Consider the following 24937-nt stretch of genomic DNA (forward strand, 5'->3'; position numbering starts at 1 on the left):
AAAGAGAAAAACAAAGAAATAAAGAGGATAGGGGTTTTGTTAAAAACAGAATTAGGGCTTAGTGAGAATTCATAGAAGAGAAAAAGTTCATGGAAAGAAGAGGAAAAAGGAAAAAGAGATGCAAAAATAATTTTGTTGTGAAAGGAAAGAGTGAAGTATCTAGGGTTTGTGTTGAATAAGAAGAAAGAAAGAATAGGTGGAGAATCGGTGGATCATCTTCTTTTGCACTGTCTAGTGGCTTTTGACTGTTGGTATCTTTTGTTAGGCATGTTTCGGGTTTCGTGGGTGATGCCTAGATCTGCGAGAGGACTGAAGGAGGCTTGGAGAGGATGCTTTGTGGGAGGTCATGCTTGTGGGTTTTGGAGGACGGCGCCGTTATGCTTATGGTGGTGTCTGTGGAGGGAGCAGAAAAATAGATCCTTTGAAGGAGAGGAATCCTCGATTGTTGTTCTTAAGTCAACTTTTATTACATCTTTATGCGTTTGGGGTTTGGGCAGGCATTGTTCCTCCCTAGAGGAGATAACTGACTTTATTTCTTCCTTGGGTCCATAGGATCCTTTTGTTGTTTATGGGACACGTTCCCCTTTTGAATGCCTTTTATTGAATTTGCTTAATTATCAAAAAAAAAAAAAAAAAAGAAGAAGAAAGAAAGAATAGAGGAGGAGAAAGAAGAAGAGAGAAAAGAGGAGAGAGAGAGAGAGAGCATCCACTGAGAGCGAAGCTTGGTTGGTGGGAGAACAAGAGAGAGTCAAAGATGATTGAGCAAGAGTTTGAACCTTTGAACTAAAATATAAGCATATATATTTGATTGTTTAATATAACACTTTTTTATAAAACAACTTTTAAGTATTATTATTATTTTTTAATAAGTAAAAATGGTATAAAAAGCACTCAAAAGGGGGAGGGCATCCCAAGAGAGCCACACAAGGCCAAATAGGGCCTCTACACTCTCAAAGAGTCCAAAAAATCAACAATCTTCTTTAAGGATCTATAATTTCTCCCTACAACCTAACAAAAAAGAGTAGTAATAATGGAGAACTTAAGCGCAGAGATAGTAGTCACTTTTCCATCAAAAGATCTCCTATTTCTTTCAATCCACAGACACCACCAAACGCACAAAGGCGAAACCCTCCAAACATTCCAGGTTTGGCCCCACTGTAAAACCTCTCCAAGCCTCACTTAACCCTCTGGTAGTGTTGGGAATAACCCACTGAACCCCAAACAAACCTAGCATCAAGTCCCAACAATCCCTAGCCATATGGCAGTGCAAAAGAAGGTGGTCCACCGTCTCCTCATTTCTAAGACACATGCAACAAAAATTGACCACAACTTCTTGTTTTCTCTTCAAATTATTTTGTTTAATATCTTCCCTAGAACAGAGGTCCATGCAAAGAAAGCCACCTTTAAAGGGGCTTTTGAGCTCCAAACAGCCTTCCATGGAAAAGGAACCCCTGCCCCCTCCATGAGACATCTATAGAAGGACCGAACATCAAAGCGGCCCTGAGTAACATGATCCCACACCCAATCATCAGAAACGCCGCCCACAATTTCTTGGTGATACAATAGCTCCAGAAAACCAATGACATCCTCAATCTCCCAGTCTTGGAAGTGCCTCGTGAAACGAACATCCTAAAACGATCTCCCACTATCAAAGCGATAGTAGTCAACCACCATGGCATGTCTATCCATGGCAATCCTGAAGAGCCAAGAAAAAGTAAGATCAAGAGAACGATCACTGCACCAAACATCCTCCCCAAAACGAATTCTCCTACCATCCCTGAGTCGAAATTTGATGTGTTCTGAAAATTCATCCCACCCCATCCGAATGGATTTGCAAACCCCAACTCCCCCTGGAATACGCACCTCAACGGAGGTCCACCCTCCTCTCCCCTCCCCAAATCGACTCGCAATCACCCCTCCTCCATAGCTTATGCCTATCTACCCCAAATCTCCACTACCACTTCCCGAGGAGAGCCTTATTGAATGGCACCAATCTTCTGATTCCAAAACCTCCAACCCGGATCTGGCAGCAAACCTTCTCCTAGCTAACCAGATGATACTTCAACTCCTCCCCCAAGCCCCCTCATAGGAAATTCCTCTGCAACCTCTTAATCCTCTCAGAGGAGGGACTCTGGAAAAGTGAGAGTAAATATGTAGGGAGGCTTGAAAGAGTGCTCTTCATCAGAGTAACCCTTCCACCCTTAGAAAGATACTGCTTTTTCCAACCCGCCAACCTCCTCTCGAATCTTTCCACCACACCATAGGATCCCATCTCCCCACACTCCTCCAAGGCGAACCAAAGGGTAAACCCAAATAGGAAATAGGAAAGGAATCAATGCTGCGCCTAAGAACATCAACTAACGTAGCAATCTCAGGAACCTCCCCAACCAGCACCAAAACACTCTTCCCTCCATTCACATTCAGACCCGAGACAGCTTGGAACCAAATCAGGATAAATATCAAATATCTGAAGTGGGGCACATCTGCAACACAAAACGCTAAAGTGTCATCAGCAAACATCAAGTGAGAAATCTCGAGCTGACTATTTGTGTCCTTACCCACCTCGAAGCCTCTCAGGAATCCCAAGTCAACATTCCTCCTCTACAATCTACTTAGAGCCTCCATCACAATAAGGAACAAAAAGGGAGAAAGCGGGTCCCCCTACCTCAAGCCCCTCGAACTGGGAAAGAAACCCATTAGAGCTCCATTCACGAGAACTGAGAATTGAGCACTCGAAATACATAACTCTATCCATCTCCTCCATTTCTCATCCTCTCCAACAAATAGAGAAAAAAGCTCCAACTCATGTGATCATATGCTTTCTCAATGTCCAACTTACAGAAACCACCAGGAACCCACTCACATTCTGGAGTCCACACACTCACTAGCGATAAGGGACGAGTCTTAAATCTGACACCTCCCACTAAGGCATTTTGAGAATCAGAAATGAACCCATCCAAAACCCTCCTCAATCTGAAAGCAAGGACCTTGGCAATTAATTTGTAAATGCTTCCCACCAAACTGATAGGTCTAAAATCCCAAACCTCCAAACTCCCCCCCCCCCCCCTTCGGAATGAGAGCAATAAATGTAGTATTCAAACTCTCCGACACGGATTCTTTGCCCTTTTAGGCGTGCCCATGTTTCCTAGATATATACTATTTATTTAGAGATTTGGTATGTTCAATAGTTGTTGCATAATATTACTGATTTTTTTTTCTTCATAAAAATCATTTTTACTTGGATTCTTAATTGTCTACTACCAAACCTGGACTGAGTACAGAACTCAAGTCATGGTTATGATATGAGAGCATGATATTGAGGTTGCAGTTTACAAGTATTAATTCATTCAGTTTTGAATCATAAGGCAATGTATATATATATATATATGATAAATAGAAGGCAATGTAAATATATATATATTTTTGATAAATAGAAGGCAATGTAAATATTAGTTGAAGTTACATTTTTTATCCATTATTGAAGTGCTAATGCTTTATCTATTTACTCTTTCTGTCCCAAAAAAAAGGTGTCCATCTTTCCTTTTTGGGTTGTCCCAAAGTAATTGTCCACCATTCCTTTTTGGGTTGTCCCAAAGTAATTGTCTACTTTCCTTTTTCAAACAACATATTTCACATATTTCCATATATGTCCTTGGAATTTAAAATTTCAAACTTGAATATTAAAAAAAAGGGCAAGTTAGTAATTTTCCAGGGGGACAATGCATGTCCCACATGTCCCCTTAAAAATTACTACTCCCCAAAAGTGACATTTATATTGGGACGGAGGGAGTATTATTTATAAGTAACATATCATAAAATAGCGCTTGAAAAGGGAGCATAACCCAAATAGAAAGCTCACAGCCAAAACAATATGCTATATCCTCAAACTATCCCTAAAATTATCATATCTTCTACAAATTTACAATTTCAACCGTTTACCATAACAACTAACAAAAATAAGAATATAGAAAGAATAGAGAATTTGAGTGCCCAAGTAGGAGTCTCCTTCCCATCAAGAGATCTCCTATTACTCTCTCTACCAAATACCTGACCACGAGCAAAGAGGAGCAATTTTCCAAGCATCTCGAACTTGCTTCCATTGTACTTTCTCTTCAAGCTGTAAGCATGCTGTTTGTAGAATGAGGCATGACCAAAGAAACACCAAAGCAGGCAAGAATAAAGCCCTATCTGTCCCTAGTCACTGGGCAATGCAAGAGTAGATTGTTCACCGACTTCTCATCCATCTTACACATACAACACCAGTTGACGATCAGCTACGCTGACTCTACCTTCTCCTGAGGTTTATCAATGGTCAGATCCCTCTCTAAGGTTGTCCGCCCTAAGACCATGGTTGTTAAAATTGCGTTTCTAACTCGTATAATCGCACGATTTTACGATCCAACACGCCCAAATCGATCCGAATCGCCTAAAAATCGTTGCTTGTGTAGAATCGCTGGGAGTGTGGGTAGAATCGTGGGATCGTACGATTCTATACGATCCCATTGATTCTAAATTACTCCATGTTTGTGGTCTTGTTTTGGGTTTAAGAGTTGTCAGAATTAGAAGAAGCCCTAGATCGATTAGCATAGTGCCACAATTCCTTCTTTTTGGCGGTCGACAAAGTAGCTCCAACGAAGAGGTAAGATGCCCGAGGAAAAAAGAAAAGGAAAAAAAGAGTCGCTGGGGTTTCGGTGAAGAAGAAGAAGAAGCGGAGGAGGAGTAGGAGAGAGAGACAACAAGAGATTAAGAGGGCTTACCTGAGAAACACGAGAGGGGCTGCCGGCTGCCACTGATATTTGGGAAATTGCAACAGGGGAACAGGGAAATTTGCTCTCTCTCATCTGTTGCTATGGTTTTATCCAACTAGATTGGTCTTGTGCCTTGTTCTTTGCTTTTGCTTTCTTTGTTCTATTGTACAGTTAAGGCTGACGGGCTTTGCAAACTTCAGGTTTTTGAAGCCCAATGTAATATTTGCATTTATATAAATTTTGTCTTACCTCCCAAAAAAAAAAAAAAAGGAGAATAGAAAATTTAAAATTTAAAAATTAAAAGATCTGTTTGAATATTTTTATATGAACATACCCCTTAGACAATTGTTTAAGGATAGTTTTTGTTTAGAAAGTTACTTTGAGTTGTATTTTTATTAGTTTGGTAGAATCTTACTATTCACGATCCGATTCTACGATTCCAATTCTGCGGAGCCCAAAATGATTGTACGTAGAATCCCGATTCTAACAACCTTGCCTAAGACAGCTACCTCTAAAGGGGTTTTTGTGTGCCCAAATAGCCTTACAAGGAAAAATGCAGCCCTTCCACATTCACTAATCACTTATAAAAGGGAGGACCTCAAATTCATCCTTCTCCTCCTCACCGATCTACAAATTATACAACAACCCCAATAGCTCAACAAAGTCCTCAACCTTCCAATCTTGAGATGGTCTTATGAATTGTATATATCAAATCAGCCTCCTGTTTTAAGGCGATAACAATCGGTTATGGTAGGAAGTCTGTGTGCTGCAATCCGAAACAGTCTCTGAAAAACCACGAGTAATAATCTCTCTCCACACCAGTTAACCTTGCGGGGTAGCTCAGCTAGTCAGGCCTTGGGTTTTGCTCCCCAATGGTCACTAGTTCGAGACTCCGCAAGGCCATTGGAGGCTTGCGGCTTGTCCGATCGTTAACTTCAGGGCCTCATGGGATTAGTCGAGGTGCGCGCAAGCTGGCCCGGACACCCACGATTACCTTATTTATTGGTCTTTCTGTTTTACTTATCAAAAAAAAAAAATAATCTCTCTCCACACCAGTCATCTACCCAAAACCATATACTCCTCCCATTATTCACTCGAAACCTAACATGTGTTGAGAATTCATCCAACCCTTCCTGATAACTTCCTCACCCACCCCTGCCAGCGCACGCACCTCCAAGGAGCACCAACCACCCCTCCCTTTCCTGAATTATAACTAATGACCCTCCTCCACAACACTTGATCACGCATCTCCAAAGCAACTTCCCCAACCAGGTTTTGTTGAACAAGTCCAACCTTTGAATCCCGAGACCATGTACTTGAATGGGCCTCCTCCCAATTAAAAAGTTGATACTTGAACTTGTCCTCCTTACTGCCCCACAAGAAGTTCCTTTGGAATCTCTCCATCTTCTGAACAACGATGCTGGAGTTTAAAAGAGGGAGAGAAACTAGGTTCGAAGACTCAAAAGGGTATTCTTCAAGAGTAGAAGTCGCCCCCCTTTGATACATATTGCTTTTTCCACCTTGTAAGTTTCCTCTTGAACCGATCTAGCGAGTGGATCCCACGAAGCCACCCTTGTCAGTGGATCTACCAATGGTAAACCCAGATACGTTGACCAGAATGTCCCACTGCACGCCCTAGAATATCAGCCAGAAAGTCTCATTTCCCCCACCTTCGCACCGACGCACTTTTCCCTATATTGACCTTTAGGCCAGACACAACCACAAAGCACACCAAAGCACTTGAAGATACCTGAATTGAGCCTCATCTGCCTCACAGAAAACAACTATTTCATCAACAAACAAAACATGGGATTATCTCCAACTGCAAAGACGTATCCCTGCCCACTCTAAAACCTGTAATATTGCCCAGATCCACTGCTCTCCTCGTCAGCTTACTGAATGCCTCCCTCACATTAATAAACAACAAAGGGGACAAGGGGAACCCCCTACCTCAACCCTCTAGAGCTACCAAAGAACCCAAATGGGGCCCCATTCACCAAAATTGAAAACCTCACTATAGAGATGCAAAAATAAATCCACCTCCTCCACCTCTCCTTGAAACCCATCCTCTTTAGCATACAAAGCAGGAAAGTCTTACATCTTTAGACTTCTCTACATCACGCTTACACGTCACACGGGCACGTTGCTCCTCAGCATGGAGCCACATGCTGGCAATTAGAGCAGAATCCAATATTTGCCTCCCTCTAACAAAATCATTCCAGGTCTCCCAATTACATCATTCACCGCTTTATTTAACCTCAAGGGTAGGACTTTAGCTATTAGTTTGTAAACACTACCAATTGAACTAATTGGTCTAATGTCCTTGATGTCATTCGCCCCCCTTCTTTGGGATAAGTGTTAGAAAATTGGCGTTTATGCATTTCTCATACCGGTCATCCCACCTGGAAAGAGTGGACCACCCCCATTAACTCTTTCCTCACCACCTTCCAGTGCCTTATCTTTGTCACAACTCTTCAAGGTACAAACCACCGCCTTTTCCGTGAATGGTCTTTGTATCTCCTCTCTATCCTCTGCTGAGATCACATCAAACTCCAAACCATCCAGCAGTGGTTGTTGCTTGATGCTCTCCATATGCAAGTACTGTTCAAATGACATCATCTCCGTACTAACATCCTCCTCCTTGCTCCACACAAGAACATTCACTAGGATTTCTCCAATATGGGTACTCCCTCGGATTCGGCTTGTCCCTTGTTTCCCTTCATTGGGCTTCTTTTGCTCCACTTAGTTGGGCTTGTATTGCCCAATATGTAATTATTTCATCATACATTTCAGTTGTTTAATCATGCGTGAAAAAAAAACCTATGAAATATTTCGTGTTTCAATCCCCTTCCTTGAGCCACAAATGTCACAATCCACCCAGAACCTGTTTAGATATTGCTACTTTTCACATTGTCCTCCGATGCTCAAAATGCGCTTACATGGTTAAGGGCGTCCACACATATAAGCATCAACAACTTCTCCTCCCACGACAATGTGGGAAGTTACAATCACTCTCTCTTAGGACCTAGCGTCATTGTTGGCCAACCCGTGCGCTTATGCACGCTCTCCCATTTTCGGCTGGGGATGGGCTCTGATACCATTTGTCATGACCTAATTAAAACCCATGTAGATATTGTCCGCTTTGCACACTCTCCTCTTGGTGCTCATGATTTTGTTCAAAACGTATCTACATGGTTAGGGGGTATCCACATATATAAATGCCAGGAACTTCTCCCCTCCAGCGATGTGGGAGAGTGTGCAAAATAGCCAATATCTACACTGGTTTTGGGCGGGTCCTTACAAAAAATCCTTGGACTTTTGCCGCCACGAAATCTCTTATAATATAGTAATCTTCCTGAGCCCTAAGGTTGCATTCCTCTCCCCTGCACCTCACTAACTTGTCTAAACCCCCGCTCCCTCTGTACGATCAAACACAACAATTGCTATCAATATTCTGTCCTTCCTCCAATTAGGGTTCCCAAACACCTCCTTATTCCTTTTCTTAACATGCACATTTAAAAAATCTTATATTTACGAATGGTCACTAGCCTAGGTGCTATAAGCTCTCCTTCCCAAACCGGAATGGGGAAAGCTGAGTGTTCAAGTCTCGGTGGAGGCATAATATATATAGTGGGTGTGTGTGTTTGCTTGAACTTTTGAGAAAAAAGAACATCCTCTTTTAAAAGGTGAACCTTGCTAACAAGGAAAAAGCTCTATCTACCTTCTACTTCATACCTTTCTTACCAATGCTTCACTATCTCCTTGAAGCCTTCGCCTGAGGCCACATGTTTTCAAATCTGAATGTGTTTATTTATTTATTTATTTATTTTTTCTGCCACAATCCACCACAGTCCCGCAACAAAGGGATGTGACCTGAGACTGGTCTAGCCAATGCCACCTAAACAGCGTCAGAATCATCTTCTCCCACTCCCTCGAAATAAAATCTTGTGTGCTATAAATTCTTACATTAAATGTCCTTGTCGAGTAGGACTTCATTCCTCCAGAACGTGATAACAGCACAAAACCCAGAAAGCACAAAGCACGAGAAAGCGCCATGCTACAATAAATTGTATATCTTTAGATGAGATTGTGGACTTTTTGGGTTATTTGGCTCCGTAGGGTTTTTGTTTGGTTCCTTGTTTATCTCTTGGGATGCGTTCTCCGTTTGAACGCTTTCTAATACATTTTATTTATTAAAAAAGAAAAACACAACTAGAATAAATAGTATAGACAAATCTGCTAACGAAACTAATCGCTTTTCTTGGTCGTCTTTGTAGTCTAGATTATGTATACTTTTATTTTTAATTAGTATTCCATACTATTAGGGCCATTTCTAACACGAACACGAGACATTGTGTTAAATGGGTCATTTCTAACACGAACACAACATATTTATCCGACACGTTTAATTACACAGGTTAGTTATAAATGGATTTGCAAGTCAAACACGAACATGACACATTTAGTTACCATGTCAATTCGGGTCATAGTTGTTGAAGGTTCAATGTGCACTATGGTGCCAAAGGTCTTTTGGATCCTAAACACAAGGTGCAACATATGTGCATGGCTGATCAAAGGAAGGTGCGTATTTGATCATCATATATATTAGTTACTTCTTCCATCCCAAAATTCTTGTCCATTTTTCTATTTTGGATTGTCCCAAAATACATTTCCCATTCCAAAAATGGTTGTACTATTTTTTATAACATTCCCAAACTATCCTTCTGACATTGATTTAATTAAAGGAGTGCACTAATTACGGAGTACTATTTTGTCTTTTAACAATGATAAATTTGGAAATTCACTATTATCAATGCAATAAGAAAGTATTAAAAACCTACTACCATAAAAAGTTGGATTCCCTACACACCCTAAGAATTTTGGGACACATTATAAGTTTATAACGTTTAATTAAACTATTCAACACATACTTGTCAATATTAAAATAAGAAATAACCAGTGGCCTAGCGGTATTGGCTTTTTACTTTTCAAAGGGAGGTCAGGGGTTCAAGTCTCAGAACAGACAAGTGTGTGTGAGTTCCAATTAGGGGGAAAAAAAAAAAAAAATAAATATTTTCAACTTATCAAAATTCAATTAAGGGTTAATTTCACTGACACCCCCTCAGGTTTGGCCAAACATCACCTTCAAACATCTTTCGAAAATAACTATCACTTACATTGGAAACTTTTGCTCCGTTTTTCACTCACACCCCAATCGTTAATTGCACAGTTATGACACAATGTAAAATGACTTAAATATCCTTTGACTTTATCAAAACAACTCTTTAGCCTAAAAAATGATAAAAGACAAAAATATCCCTAAAACTATATATACATACCCATTTTGTTTAAACACACACACACACACACACACACACATATATCTATAGATACCCATTTTGTTTAAACCCATAATAGGTTTATACTATATATATATATATATATACATAATTAGTTTTAGATATGGACATACACATAATTAATTTTAAAACACCCTCTTTCTTTCTTTCTTTATTTTATTATTATTATTATTATTTTTTCAATAATGGGTTCATACTATATACAGTCCTCACATCTTTAGTTTCCTATTATAATGTATATATTATTTTGGAACTCCTATTAAATCTGTAACTTATTTTTAATTGTATTGAGTTGAATTTGTATTTAATTATTTTTAACTGTTATTGTAACACCCCCAAATCAAATTACACAAAAATTGACAATATATATGTCATACAGTTAGCTATATATATATTGATTATATATAATTAGTTGTTGTATTAGTGAAAGAAATGTTAATGGAGTTTGAGGATCAAGAGGAAGAGGAGCAAGATGAGGAGATTGAGTTGCCACCGAGTTAGGTAACTCGTCTCGACCCTAGATGGAGCTAACACGCTGCCATATGAAGCGGCACCCAGGAAACTAGGTCCCAGGGTGGCTGAAAATCCACGTCGTCGGACTTGGTGGCCACACCATGTACGGCTTCGGCGAAGAGTTCATGCCGGCCGGCCTGGAAGGCACCTTGACAAATACGTTGCAAAAGAGCTCCACCCGCTGTGAACGGTGATGGTTGGTGGTACAGATCCTCCACGCCAAAGCTCTACCCAATTCAAAATTTCCAAGCCCATCCAAGGCGTCAAGACCATCGACTCCACCTGCAATCTTTGGTTCGGCGTCCCTCCCACCAAACCACCACCGTCCACGGGACTGTGAATATCCACCACCACCCATCACTGCTAACCGCCGCCAATTTGTTAGTTTGTTAAAAAAATCAACGCTGCAATTTACAGCCGTTCTCTGTTGATGGCACAGAGATGTCGTCACCTACAATATATATTTGCGATTATAATATATATATATATATATATTTTAAACTAGGTCTATTTCTATTTATATAACTGAAGGTATAATGTATATTTTGGAATAAATAGGATTAAAAAATAAGGGGGTATAGTTGTCTTTTTTATATTATTAACGGAGATTTTAACGGAAAAATAGAAATAGACCTAAGTGATAGTTATTTTTGAAAGATATTTGAGAGTGATATTTGGCCAAACCTGAGGGGTTGTTTGTGAAATTAACCCTTCAATAAATTAGTTAAATCAACATACATATATCTTTTCTATTTGCATATGAATTCAATAAACTTATATTTTATTGATAAGTAAGATTGTATTAAAGCGCCCAAAAGGGGATGCATCCCACAAAACAAACACAAGACCAAATGGGGCCTCTAAATACTCAAAGAGCCCAAAATATCAACAATATCCTTTATAGAATTACAATTTCTCCCTAGAACCTAACAAAAAAGAGTCCTAATAATAGAGAACTTAAAGAGTCCCTATAGGAGTCTCCTTTCGTTCAAAAGATCTCCTATTCCTTTTTAGCCATAAGCACCACTAGATGCATAGATGTATAAGGGTGCAACCCTCCAATAATCCCGAGCTCATTTAATAGAGAACAAAAAAGAGTGCTAATAATAGAGAACTTAAGAGTCCCTATAGGAGTCTTCTTTCCTTCAAAAGATCTTCTATTCCTTTTTAGCCATAAGCACTACCAGACGCATAAGGGCGCAACCCTCCAATAATCCTGAGCTTGGCCCCCACTATACACCCTCTCCAAGCCTCCACCAAAGCATTAGGGGACTTTGGCATGACCTAAAGAACCTTAAAAGTAAACCCCAACAATCCTGAGCCAAAGGGCAATGCAGAAGCAGATGATCCACCGTTTCCTCATCTCTTTTGCACATGCACAACACCAATTGATGATGAATTCAATAAAATCAACTAAGAGAGGATTAGGTTAATTAATGCTCATAAATAATTCATATGCATATGTATTAACCAAATTAAATGTGATTATGAATCTGAAATAATTATAATTTTCATTATGCACTACTTTAAACATATATTATCGTAAGTATTCATAATTAAGCACTAAATGCAACTATAAAGTTATGGATTTTGTCAAATATTTCATAATGTTGAAAAATATGATCATGATATGATATCAAACATTCTTTTTTTTTTTTTTGATAAGTAAAAAATATATTAGAAAAACGTTCAAAAGGGGAACGCGTCCCTAATTCGCAAAAACGAAAAAGCAGAAGTCAAACCTATGGACCAATAGAGTCTAAGAGAATAAAAAAATCATCAATCGAGGAGCAAGCGCTGCCTCTTACATAACAGAAAAGAAGGCGAAGAATATGAGACTTTAGGTTTGCTAAAGACGATTCCTTTCCTTTAAAATTTCTGTTATTTCTCTCCCTCCAAATGCACCACTAAACACAGTGTGGGGCGACCCTCCAAAAATCACGAGCATGACGAGTAGCAGGGCATCTTCTCCAAGCATTCATTAATTGAAAAGAATGCTTAGGCATTACCCACTGAACTCCAAAAATACTGAATATGAGATTCCAACAATCAGACGCAACAGGACAATGCATAAGAAAATAGTCCACGAACTCACCATCAGTTTTACAGAGACAGCACCAGTTAACAATGGTGTTACCTCTCTTGTGCAGATTATCCAATGTTAGAATTTTTTCCCAGGTAGCAGTCCAAACAAAGAAGGCGACTCTAAGAGGAGCTTTAGAGCGCCAAATACACTTCCATGGGAAATTATGTCCAATAAATTTAGACAAACACAAGAACATGGATCGAACTCCGTATCTACCATGAAGAGAGGGGGTCCACAAAATGTCATCACAACCTCTGCCAACATCCTTTTGTCTATACAATAGGTTCAAAAAGACGCATACTTCTGCTATCTCCCAATCCTGAAAAGAATGCCTAAAACGCACATCCCACATAACTCCATTGTTATCAAGATGATAACAGTCAATTACGTAAGCATGCTTATTCTCGGTTATACAAAAGGGACGAGGAAAGGAAAGTGACAACAACTAATCACCACACCATAAGTCTTCCCAAAATCTAACATTCGTACCATTACGAACCTTGAACTGAATATGGGTGGAAAACACATCCCAACCTTTCCAAATGAACTTCCAAACGCCAACGCCTCCATTGATAGATACAAGACGAGAGGACCAACCTCCACTCTCCTCCCCAAAACGACACGAGATAACTCTTCTCCATTGTTGATGACGCTCTTTATCGAACCTCCATAACCACTTCCCCAATAAGGCTCTATTAAAAGAGACCAACTTCCGAATGCCTAAACCGCCAAACTTCAAAGGTTTGTAAACTTGCTCCCAATTAACAAGATGATACTTAAACTCCTCTCCTTTTCCACCCCAAAGAAAATCTCTCTGAATTTTTTCGATCCGTTCAGCAGCAAAGCACGGGATTTGAAACAAGGATAAAAAATATGTGGGAAGGGACAAGAGGGTGCTCTTAATAAGAGTGACCTTCCTCCCTTTCGAAAGATATTGTTTTTTCCATCCCGTCAATCTTTTTTCATACATGTTAATTATCGGATCCCAGGTCCCCACTCTTCTAGAGGATACTCTCAAAGGTAATCCCAGATAAGGGAGTGGAAAAGCACCCACTCCACACCCAAGAACTGCAGCTAAGGTGGAAATATCAAAAACATCCCCCACTGGGACAAGCACACTCGTTCCAACATTAATCTTAAGACCAGACACCGCTTGGAAGCATGTAAGAATGCACCTCAAATACCTGAGTTGGGAAACATCAGCATCACAAAAAACCAAGGTATCATCTGCAAACAACAAATGGGATATCTCAATCTGATTAGCAACATCTCTACCAACTGTGAATCCCCCTATGTAACCCAGATCCTCTGCTTTTTTCATTAATCTGCTCAATCCCTCCATAACATTAAGTAATAGAAAACACGACAAAGGATCTCCTTGTCTCAAACCACGCGAACTCGAGAAAAAAATAGCAGGAAAGCCGTTCACAAGCACAGAGAACATAACGGACGAGATGCAAGATTCAATCCATTTTATCCATCGATCCCCGAACCCCATTCTTCGAAGCAAGTAAAGAAGAAATTTCCAAGTCACGTGATCATAAACTTTCTCGATATCAAGTTTGCATTAGACACCAGGAACTTCACTCTTCAACCTAGAGTCAACACATTCTCCTGCGATAATAACGAAATCTAAAATCTGCACCAACAAAAGCATTTTGTGACTCTGAAATAATTCCATCCAAAACATTTCGCATTCTAAGAACAAGGACCTCGGCAATAAGCTTATACATACATCCCACTAGACTGATTGGCCGGAAGACCTTAATGTCAGAGGCGTCGCCCTTCTTAGGAATAAGAGCAATGAAAGATGCATTCAATGATTTTTCAAATGTGCCAAGAGAATGAAAATCCTGAAACGTGCCCATTACCATAGTTATTAAAGGCATTGGAGCCTAGGCGCGAGGTGCACGGCGAGGTGCACGCCCGAGTGATGTGAGGCGCACAAGTAAAAATTTAAAACAATAATTCTTAGCAAAAAGAACACAATTAAACAATAAACATCCAGTAATAAAAATATTAAATATATCACAATTAAACCAATAAAGCAACCAGCAAAATAGCCCAATTACAACAATAAAGCTCCATTAAGAAAAACTGCAAATAGAAGGTATTTAGTTTCAGTTTTGAGTGATAAAACCAAACAATCTTAAACAATCTCAAAGGAAGAAGAAAAAAACAGAACAGAAAAAGAAAAAGGAAAAAAAAAAAAAAGCAGGAATGGTAAATTTATTTTATTCTTTTATTGCACAAGAAGACAAAGTTCATTGCAATAAACTACTCCCCTTTCTTTCTTTCTCTTTTTGGTCTTTCTTTATTTGTTCCACTCTCTCACGTTTCTATGTTGTATCCATTTTTATTTGATCATTGCATTTCTTTTCTTTATTTTATTCTTTTATTGCACAAGAAGACAAATTTACAAAAGCTTCTTTTTATTCCAGCAAATGTGTGCTGAACAGAATTCTTTTATTGCACAAGAAGACAAAGTTGACTACAACAAACTACACCCTTTTTCTTTCTTTCTTTGCTTTTGGTCTTCCTTTACTTGTTCTACTGTCTCACATTTCTATGTTGCTTTTCTTTATTTTATTCTTTTATTGCACAAGAAGACAAATTTACAGCACATGGAAAAAGCTGAACAGCACATGGAAAAGTGAACAACACATGGAAAAAGCTGAATAACACATGGATAAGTAATCAGGCGCGCCTAGGCGCTCCTGAATAAAAGCATCAAGCGCGTCCCAGGCGCGCACCTAATGAAGGTCGCTGCGCCTAGGCTATTATGAGTGCGCCTGTAGGTGCCTAGTGCCTAGGCGCGCGCCTAGGCGTGCCTTTAATAACACTGTCCATTACCTCATTGCGCACCACCTCCCAACTCTCCTTAAGAAACCGCATAGTGAATCCGTCTGGCCCTAGAGCTTTATCACCATTACAATTGGATAACGCCTTAAGAACTTCCTCTTCAGAGAACGGAACCTCAAGCCTATCACTATCCAGCATAGAAATAGCATCGAAATGCAAACCGTCAAATTTAGGTCTCCATCCCAAAGTCTCGGTGTAGAGCTGCTGATAAAAAGAAACAATTCCCCCATGCACCTCATCTTCTTTCCACAATTCTGAACCATTCACACGAATGTGCCCAATGTTATTGTATCTTCTATGAGCGTTAGTAAGCCTGTGAAAGAATTTAGTATTGCGGTCGCCTTCTTTGAGCCACAAAGCTCGAGATTTATGACGCCACAAAATCTCCTCCATAGTAGCAATCTCAGCAAAAGTCGCCAGACAAGATGCTCTTCTAGAGCGTATAGACTCTGAGCCTTGCCCTAGCTTATCAAGACGATCAAGTTCAGCAATATAAGCCAGGACTCTATTTTTCTTCCATTCAAGATTCCCAAACACCTCTTTGTTCCACTTCTTAAGCTCATATTTGAGAATCTGAAACTTCTTAGCAAGCACATAACTGGTAGAGCCTGTAAACGTTGCTTCCCCCCACCAGGACTGGACCTTCCCTTGGAAGTCCTCAGCTCTCAACCACATATTTTCGAAGCGAAATGGTGTGCGTCTAGATGTCATACCTCCACAATCAAGGACTAAGGGCTCGTGATCAGACGTGACTCTAAGCAAAGCTGCCTGAGTGACATCCGGGAACTTCTCCTCCCAATCTCCAAAAATTAGGAATCTATCTAGCCTTGATAGAGTAACTGGGTCTCTGCCGCTTGACCAAGTGAAAGTTGCCCCTTCCAATGGCAAATCAATAAGAAGGTGACCATCAATAAAGTCAGAGAACTGGGTCATCTCCGGAGACCACCTCCCCCCTATGGATCTCTCAAATGGAGATCGAACAGAATTGAAGTCCCCGCTTAAGCACCAAGGCAACGAGTTCTTGCCAAAAAACAGGTCTTTCACAATCAATAACGGGTCTATATACTCCAGAAAAGACCCAACTGAAAGTATCATCTTCCATCTGAAACACTCATGACGAAGAAAATAGCCCTTTCCAGAAATTCGTTCCGGACATCCATTTGCGATCCCACATAATAAGAATGCCGCCCGATGTGCTGGAAGCGTTCAATGCTTCCCAATCCAAGAACCTACTTCCCCAAAGGCTTCTAACCACATCATCAGTAATAGAAGCCAACTTGGTTTCTTGCAAACATATAACATGGGCATTCCACTTCCTCACAGCAACTTTAACCACCCTTCTTTTGTCCGGATCATTTAATCCACGGACATTCCATGTAATAATTCGTATCTTCATTGAGAACCAAAAATAATCAATGCCCTTCCTCCCTGCTTCCCACTCCTGGTCCTTCCCCTTTCTTTATTCACTCCATCCTTCCCTTCGTAATTGACATTGGAAATAAGGTTCTTAACCTCCTGATCTCCTTTCCGATGTGCATGTTTCCTATTTTTATCAACTTTTGTGCTTTTAAAGGTCTCTGTATGGTTATTTCCTGCCACAATAGCATGAAGAATGGATTGTGTTCGGTCATCATTACCTTCCGAGGAGACACCCAAAGCTTCACTGACCTCGCCAATATTATCAAACACCTAGTCCATACCCAAATCGTTTGTCGTCTCTAGGCAATCAGGGTGCACAGTTGCTAAGGGCTCCATAATGTCCACGTTAGATTGATCAATATCCTAGGCAAGAGGACAGATCTGTTGAGAAGAAAACTGATCTTCAAACTCCTCCCCTTTGCTTTCAACACTGTTCTGATACAAGTTTAATTGCAGATTCAGCTCTGTTCCATGGTCATCCGTAAAATTTGTCATCAAATCATGGGTGTAATTCGTCCCAGTCACGGAGGGTAAACCATTTAAGCCTTTTAGAGCAGCAAAGAGCTTAAGTTCGTTAAGTAAAGTCACGGCTATATCATCTGTCAGCTTGAAATGAAGGTCCCGTCCTACACATACTATGACCCCGTTGGAACAACTAACACTTCTGGACGTGATCATTGAAGACAATGACTCTTCAGCCCGTGGAACAATGGCCTCAGAAAAACCCTCTTATGATCCAAACGATCCTCCACACCACCGCCACCATTTCCCATCACCTCACAAGTAGGGGTAGAAAATGAGCTCTTAGAATGAGAAACAGAGGTCAAACCTGGAGAAGGAGAAGGAGAAGGAGAGCATGCTACCCATTTATGTTTTTCAGTACGAGTCCATCGAGTGCCTTGGCGACTAGCTGAAGCAACCGGCAGTCTCCACTTTTCTTTCTCAGTCCGACGCTGAAATGAAGAAGAGGAGAGAGTTTAGTTTTGGATTTGAGCTTGAACCAGGGCTTGTCTTTTAGATGGATCTGGTTCGTTAAGAAAGGAAACAGAAAGTGAGTTGGGTCCTCTAAATACCCGTCTTTTAGTGTGGGCTGTCTTAGGCCCAAAGTCAGGCTTGAACTTGAGCCCATTCCTCCCAGACCCAAAACTTAACACTTTAGCTTGCCCTGAACCCCTCCAACCTAAATCAATCTTAGGCCAATTTGTGCGGCCCTACCCAACCTCTTCACCAACCCTTGTAGATAAGGATAGGGACGAATCTGGAAGTGAGCCTCTACGAGCACCACGTGTAATTTTATTCTTGTCAGCTGCAACGCGCGTAACCGGTGCGTCTCGGCTACTTGATTCCTCGCACAAATTTCACCGCCCTTTGAAGTTCTCTATCTTTCAGCCATTGTTGGACCTGTTGCACCCCTTCTTTCCCTTTGTTAAGAAGCGAATTCCATCCTTCCTCAGTCATAAGATGAGACCCGTCACTGCATTCAAGACTCTCTGTCGAGGGAACCAACTCCGGCGCGACTTCTTCCCAGATCGCCACCTTGTAACAGAAGGTGTCATCATTAATAAACACGAATTGCGGACAGGTCGATCCTATTCTCACTGTAATCCGAACGCTTTCGGCGTCCCTTGTTTCATCTGCAACAACTCCCATAAATCCGCCGCACAACTCCCCTACTTCAACAAATAAAGCATGACACCATAGGTGAAGGGGCAGTCTAAACATCCGGATCTGTTTGAGACCTTTGTCTCTAAGGATGCCGCAACAACCAACCCTAAAAGACCACACATCGATCCACAAGGTTGCAGATCCCCATTGACGCCGGCCTTCCTTCAACACACGTTGAGCTTTTGCCTGAGAAGGAAACCTGAATAGGAGCAACGAATCGGATAAGGGAGTAACCCCCACTCCACAGGACGTATTCCATGCTCACACCGCCCCTTCCTCCACCCGATCACATCCCCCAACTTCCTTGTCAAAACGACCGACCAAGCAAGGTGAGAGAACTGATTTCCTCCCTCCGACGGGCTCCTCGTCGATGTACAAAGACGGCCCTCGATGAGGAACTGCTGACTTCACATCCCTTCTCAGTGATATTCTTGGAATCCTTGCAATTTCTAAAAAAGATTTCATCGCAAACTGAAACTGAAAAACAAAATCACGATCGCCTTGAAATCGCCCCTAGTGGGGTGAAATCGCCCATAGTGACATTTTAATTTAGTAGTCATTTGATAAAAGAAAAATGATATGAATAAATTATTGAAAAATAGAGAACAAATTTCACTTACCTTAAAATATTCTGTTCATCTCTGTCAGGTGTCCCAACGGCAGGGGGAATCAAGAGAGGTAAGTGGAATTTACCCAAAAATTAAAAGACACTTTTTTTTTTGGCCTGGGACATACTAAAAAGTGCATGCCAGTGAGCCTGACTGAAGGGGCTTGGCCTTTACTAGGTCAAGGCTCTCTAGCTGAGCCTCGACAAGCCTGGGGCTTTTTTAGAGCCTAGGTGTGCCCTTAACAACTATGGTATGGGATGACACTATTGCAATCCAAGCACGATTAGTCAAACGTAAACACACTTATTTCATGTCGTATCAGTTATTGTCACTCCTACCTAGTATTTTTATTTCGGGTTGGATCAGTAATAGCAGGTTCATTCTTGTTTGAGGTGGTGGTCTATGTTTTCAAAATTTTAAAACCTAGACTGAATGCTTGCATTTATGATTGGATCATTAATAGCGGCACATGTCGCGTGACATCTCTCCCATTGCCATCCCCTATATGCCATGTTGCAACCGAGCTGCCTCCCACCCCTTTTTGGTTGTTAAGAAGACCCTCTCCTTTTGTTCGCCTTTTCTTTTTACATGCTTCAGGCGCTTGCAAAGACCCTTGTCCCCAACCTCTCTTGTCCCTTTTACCTCTACTTCTCATATTTCAATTTCCGGCATACTTCCGATGCACACTTGGCTTCGTCCTTCTCTCACCACCCATCCTTCTCTTGAGTTAACAACTTCTCATGTTGATCTCTGAGCGATGCTACTGTCAGAGTCAATTCTGACATGGTTCTTCCAACACAGCCACCTGATAAAACACCTTCCTGTCCCCCGCCATCACAAAAGCGGGTATCTCCTCTCTGTCCAGGCCTAAAATTTTATTCTTTTCATGTTTACCTTTTCATTTGCTTTTACGCCCTTAAAATCACCACACTGATCCCCAATTGCAACGAATTGTGGATGGCACCATAGATGGAGCTGCACACCATACAATAGAATTCGCCATTCCTTGCTCTTCCTCATAATGCCAGAGAATCCCACTCTGTATTTAAAAAAGCATCTCCCCACTATGGTTTTCCCTTTTTTAAAACCTTATTTGCCTCATTGCGAGAATGTAGCTTGAATAGAAGTATTGGGTCCCCGGCAATGAAGTCACACACCCCAGTCATCACCATTCAAGACTTCATAGCCCAATCTTCTGTCTTCTCGAGGCTTGCGACTTCTGTGTAGAAAAAACCAAAAAGGCACAGTTATTAAGTCTCTTTCCTTCTCTCGGCACTCCCACATCAACTTTGATGTGCCCTCCGTTTGGCGACAATAGCCCGAAAGTGAGAATGCGCGGTAGTCTTACTACCTCCAAAAACCTTCTCCTCTTCATACAGACTTGTCACAAACATAAGATCACGCTAAAGACAGGTCGACGCTTATCCTTGCCCTCTCTATCGCGCAAAGAATATAATGCAACTCTCTATTGCTGAAGATATCTTGAAATGCTGATGGTCAGTCTTTATAAGTAACATTACATCATCTATCAACGGAATTTTGTTTCATTACTTCTAATCCATGCCTTGGACTTGGAGTACTAATGCCCAGTTGCAAAGGTCAAATTGCAGTCTTTTATTTCTATCGTTCCAGAACATCAATTCCATGCTTGTCATTGCTAGTTTTAAAAAATGAAGACAAAAGCCCGTAATGAGAGCATGTTGTTCACAGCATGAAATGTTTCGAATATCTAGTTCAATCTGAATTTTTGCATTGTGTTTAGCTATAACTTCCCTCGTCTAGGGAATTTTATTATTATCATAGTTAGTAAATTACGCTAAGGAAAAAGAGAAGAAGAAGGATTTGGGAATGTATGAGTATAATTCGATTTTTTTTTTTTTTTTTTTAATACATTGCAAAATTCGGCCAAATAAACGGAAAAGAAAAATACGAATACGGATACATACATGTATAACACGTATGAGCTGAAAATTCGGGACAAAAAATTAAGCTATACACATCTTATATATTTTCTTCTATATCATATACTTGTAAAGACAATAAAAGAAAATGTTACAATTAATAAAATAAATCCCATTTTATGCAAATTTACACCGTATGCCTCAACTTCCATCGTAGAATCTGGTGTTAGCTTCGTGCATAAAGTTGAGTAAGTTGGTAATTTGTATGATTGAGTCATACAACCTAAATTTTAGGACTCAAATACAGATACACTCTTCACGAAATCAATAAAAGATCGAGTCTGAACCACATTGAATTGAATATCATTCGAAATAATATGCTTAGCAATTTTTTTATTTACCTCACTCCTATTTATTTTCTTAATTATTTCTGGCATGGTGTATTTGATGTGAACCCTTTGAAGATGAGGAGGGAAATTTAACAAGTCTACATTGTTCAACATCAGTTGAAGTAATGTAGTCTTAACTTTTTTTTTTTGTTCAGACCACTGGTTGCTAATAATGCAGCTGTTTGAGAAATAGTGCTTGAGAAAAATATAGAATTAAAATTGAAATGTAAATAAAAATAATTGGGTTATCAGGAAACATAAAATAGATAAATAAATAAATGAATTAAAGGGCTAAACATATAAAATCGTTTCATTTGGGTTAATAGTGAAAACCGTATCTTTCAAACTTCAATTTCAAGCGGGAGCATTTCCCAAAGCATCGTACGTACACGTCTAATTCGTGAATTTACTTCCAGGATTGTCATTTCTATTTTTGTACCTGATTCTTAAAAACAATCAAGAAAGATTCTGGCTTCATGTGATTAAAATGTTTATCTTTTCGTTGTTATTTGTTACTATATTTTTGCCTTTAATGCTGTTTTTATATTTTGCCTCCTTAGGAATCCTTCATCGTATGGTGCGTGCCATTTACATCAAGGAAGGAAATTTTCCAAACATTGACAATTTTATTGCAAGTTCTGTATCTTTTATCAACAAAGGAAATTTTAAAAGCATCCACAATTGCATCCCCAATTTAGTCGTAAGTTCAATATATACATAACTTTAATTTTTAATTTTTAATTTTATTTTTTATCTAATTCAGATTTTTTTTAACAATTATATTGTTTGATCTTTAAACAACAGCTTTTTTGTGGACCCCAACAACTTTTTTTCGAACAGAAGCACAACATTATATTAGAAAATTATGGGTTGTTCAAAAAGGGCAACACTGATTGGCATGTGGCTGGGGTTTCCAAGACCAGATATATCTCGATAAATGACTTCATGTGGTTGGTACTCTGGATTCCTAAAAATTACAAAAAAAGGATTTATAATTACCTGTTTAAGCAGCAAATTTATGTTTTGGAGAGTTCTCCAATGACACTATTAAAATACTCAGTACTCTGTTCTTGGAGAGCACCATTCGATGGACAGTAGAAGTTAAATGTTTCTGTGTTTTTTAAGAAAAATCTTGGTGGGACCAAGGAAGCTTGTTGTGGAGAAGTATTAAGAGATTGTAGGGGAAGGATTTTGGAAATTTTCTATAAGCCATTTCCTGATGCAACATCTAGAGATGAAGTATTGTTACTTGGAGTGCTTCATGGGATAGATGAAATTCTTAAAAGGAGATTGGAAGCAAAGGATATATTATTGGAGATTAACCATAAAAAAATTGTCAAGGTGCTAAATCGTGAGAACGATATACCAATTGAATGTCTTGGACTTTATCAGTAAGTTTTTTGTATAAAGTTCGAGTTTATTCTTAAAATTTATATTCAAGTTTCCAATTATATTGATATAAAACTATTGTGATGCAGCAAAATTTTTGGTTCGTTAGAATTTGATAAATATGAAATATCATTTCAATATTTTCAAGGAAACACGGTAGCTAATAGAGTTGCGTATATAGCTTCGCATCTGACCGTGGGACAGAGTTTTCCCATAGGCGATAGAGGTTTTGAAACAGAAGTCAGGCATGATCGATTGAATATTCCGCGATATGAGATCATCCCGAATGAATCGTCTGATGAGGAATTTGAAGTCTGGTACTTTTACTTTTCTTATAGTATTTTAAATTCCTGAAATGAGAAAGTAATTACTGTGATCTTGTGTTGCTCACCCGGCATTAGAAACAAAAATAAATAATAAGGGGAAATTTAAATTTCTCTATTTCATCAGTATTAAAGTAATCCTTGTAAGTTTGTGTTTTCTATATATTCTAGACTCCATCATGACAATCACACTTATTTCTGCTCCTATAAGCCTATTTTTACTAATACAATTTTCTTTACCTTTATTCTAGTAAATTACTCCGTATAAAGTTATCTAGGAGAAAAGAATTGTTAGCTGAATATATTTTCTGCAGATTGTTATCTGGTTCATTATGCTAGCAGCGAGTAGCTTATGAGCTGATCACAATAACAATGCCCTTTCACTGATTGTTCTACTCCAGTTTGTGCCCGCACTATATTTGATTTTCCTATTAAGTTCACTACTTATTAAAGCAACTGGTGTCGTCACAAAACCAGTTTTTAGCAAGGGATGCATATAATCTGATATTGTACATGTTTGCTTACTATGTAACTTTAAATTAAATCAATTTATGTTATTTATTTGTCACTTTATGCTTTTAACCAATTTAGTTGAAAACTTCTACCAGTGTTATGCCATTTGTGCTCATTTTTATCACTTTAATATTCCTTTTCTCAATTTTTTTTTTTTTCCCTCTCTCTCAAGAGTTGCGTAATTGTGTTGGAATTGATGATTCAATTTTGTTCTTCCAGGTTTTAGGGGCACCATGGTATTTGCTGTCAGTGGACTGGTATGTATCGTGCTGGAAATCATATTGCAAAAAAGATTTTAGCCCTACAAAATGCCTTCTTAATTATTTGGAAAACTGGAATGTGACGCTCTTGACCATGACGAGGATTGCAAGAATTGGGCCAATAGTACAAACGTTTTTAAGAGTTGGATCCTGACAATCATGATCACTTTCAAGTATGTAATATTTTAAAAATGCAGTGACAAAAAGTGGTCTCCTCAAAGTTTCTTGAAAAGTCGGTTGGGTTTCCAAAACTTTAGGAATGTTTTCTCCAATTTTTATTACTGGTATCCACAAACAACGAGGTTGTCTTTATTTCATTATTAGCAATTAGCATCAGTTCTGTATCCATTTTGAAAGTAATAATTCTCGTTCCATAAAACTTAAATGTGGAACGTCCCAATGTAAATTTATCATATTAGGTGCATCCAGCATGAATAATCGGCTAATTATTTGTTTGTACCTTATCATCATCGAATGAAATGATTATATATGTTTGGATGTCTTTCTTTTCCTGTACAATTTAATTTTTTTTTCCCTTTATTTATTATTTTTTTCTTTGTTACTAAATCCAATGTCTATCTTTATACATCTACGGACTCTGTCGATGAAATTCTTGCTCGATCATTACCTTATATGTATCGAAAATGATTTCTTGTTTACTAATGAGCAAGAAATTCAATCACATTATACGGTTCCTTAGATATGATGGCTATATATCTATAGGGTTAAGTACAGAAAATTCCCTTATTATATAAAAAATATGCAAGAAACACCCCTATTAGAAAAGAAAAAAAAAAAAAAAAAAAAAAATTGAATACAACTAATTGTATTGTTCATCTTTTGAGCAATTTGTCCATCATTGAATGGATTAGTTGAAAAAGAGCAGCTAGTAATATTACTT

The 24937-nt window shown here is 39.2% G+C and overlaps 1 protein-coding gene across 5 annotated transcripts in view; it reads left to right on the top strand.

The window, feature by feature from the left end:
• The window catches only part of LOC132280235 (uncharacterized), a 34458-nt gene extending 9920 nt beyond the window's left edge, over positions 1-24538 (top strand). The window contains exons 3-6 of one of the 5 annotated variants that reach the window (XR_009471519.1): positions 22112-22251; positions 22356-22942; positions 23089-23257; positions 23996-24135. Coding sequence is in view for 2 of the 5 variants with exons in the window: in XM_059782417.1 (XP_059638400.1) it covers positions 22112-22251; positions 23996-24190 (335 nt within the window). In the remaining 3 variants the exon portion in view is untranslated. The other 4 variants (XR_009471520.1, XR_009471521.1, XM_059782417.1 and 1 more) reach the window with 4 other exon arrangements.
• Positions 24539-24937: the final 399 nt, after the last annotated feature.

This window comes from Cornus florida, unplaced genomic scaffold (assembly GCF_030987335.1).
Source record: "Cornus florida cultivar Cherokee Brave unplaced genomic scaffold, ASM3098733v1 CherokeeBrave_3.0.0_Hap2_Chr10, whole genome shotgun sequence".
NCBI classification, from domain to species: domain Eukaryota; kingdom Viridiplantae; phylum Streptophyta; class Magnoliopsida; order Cornales; family Cornaceae; genus Cornus; species Cornus florida.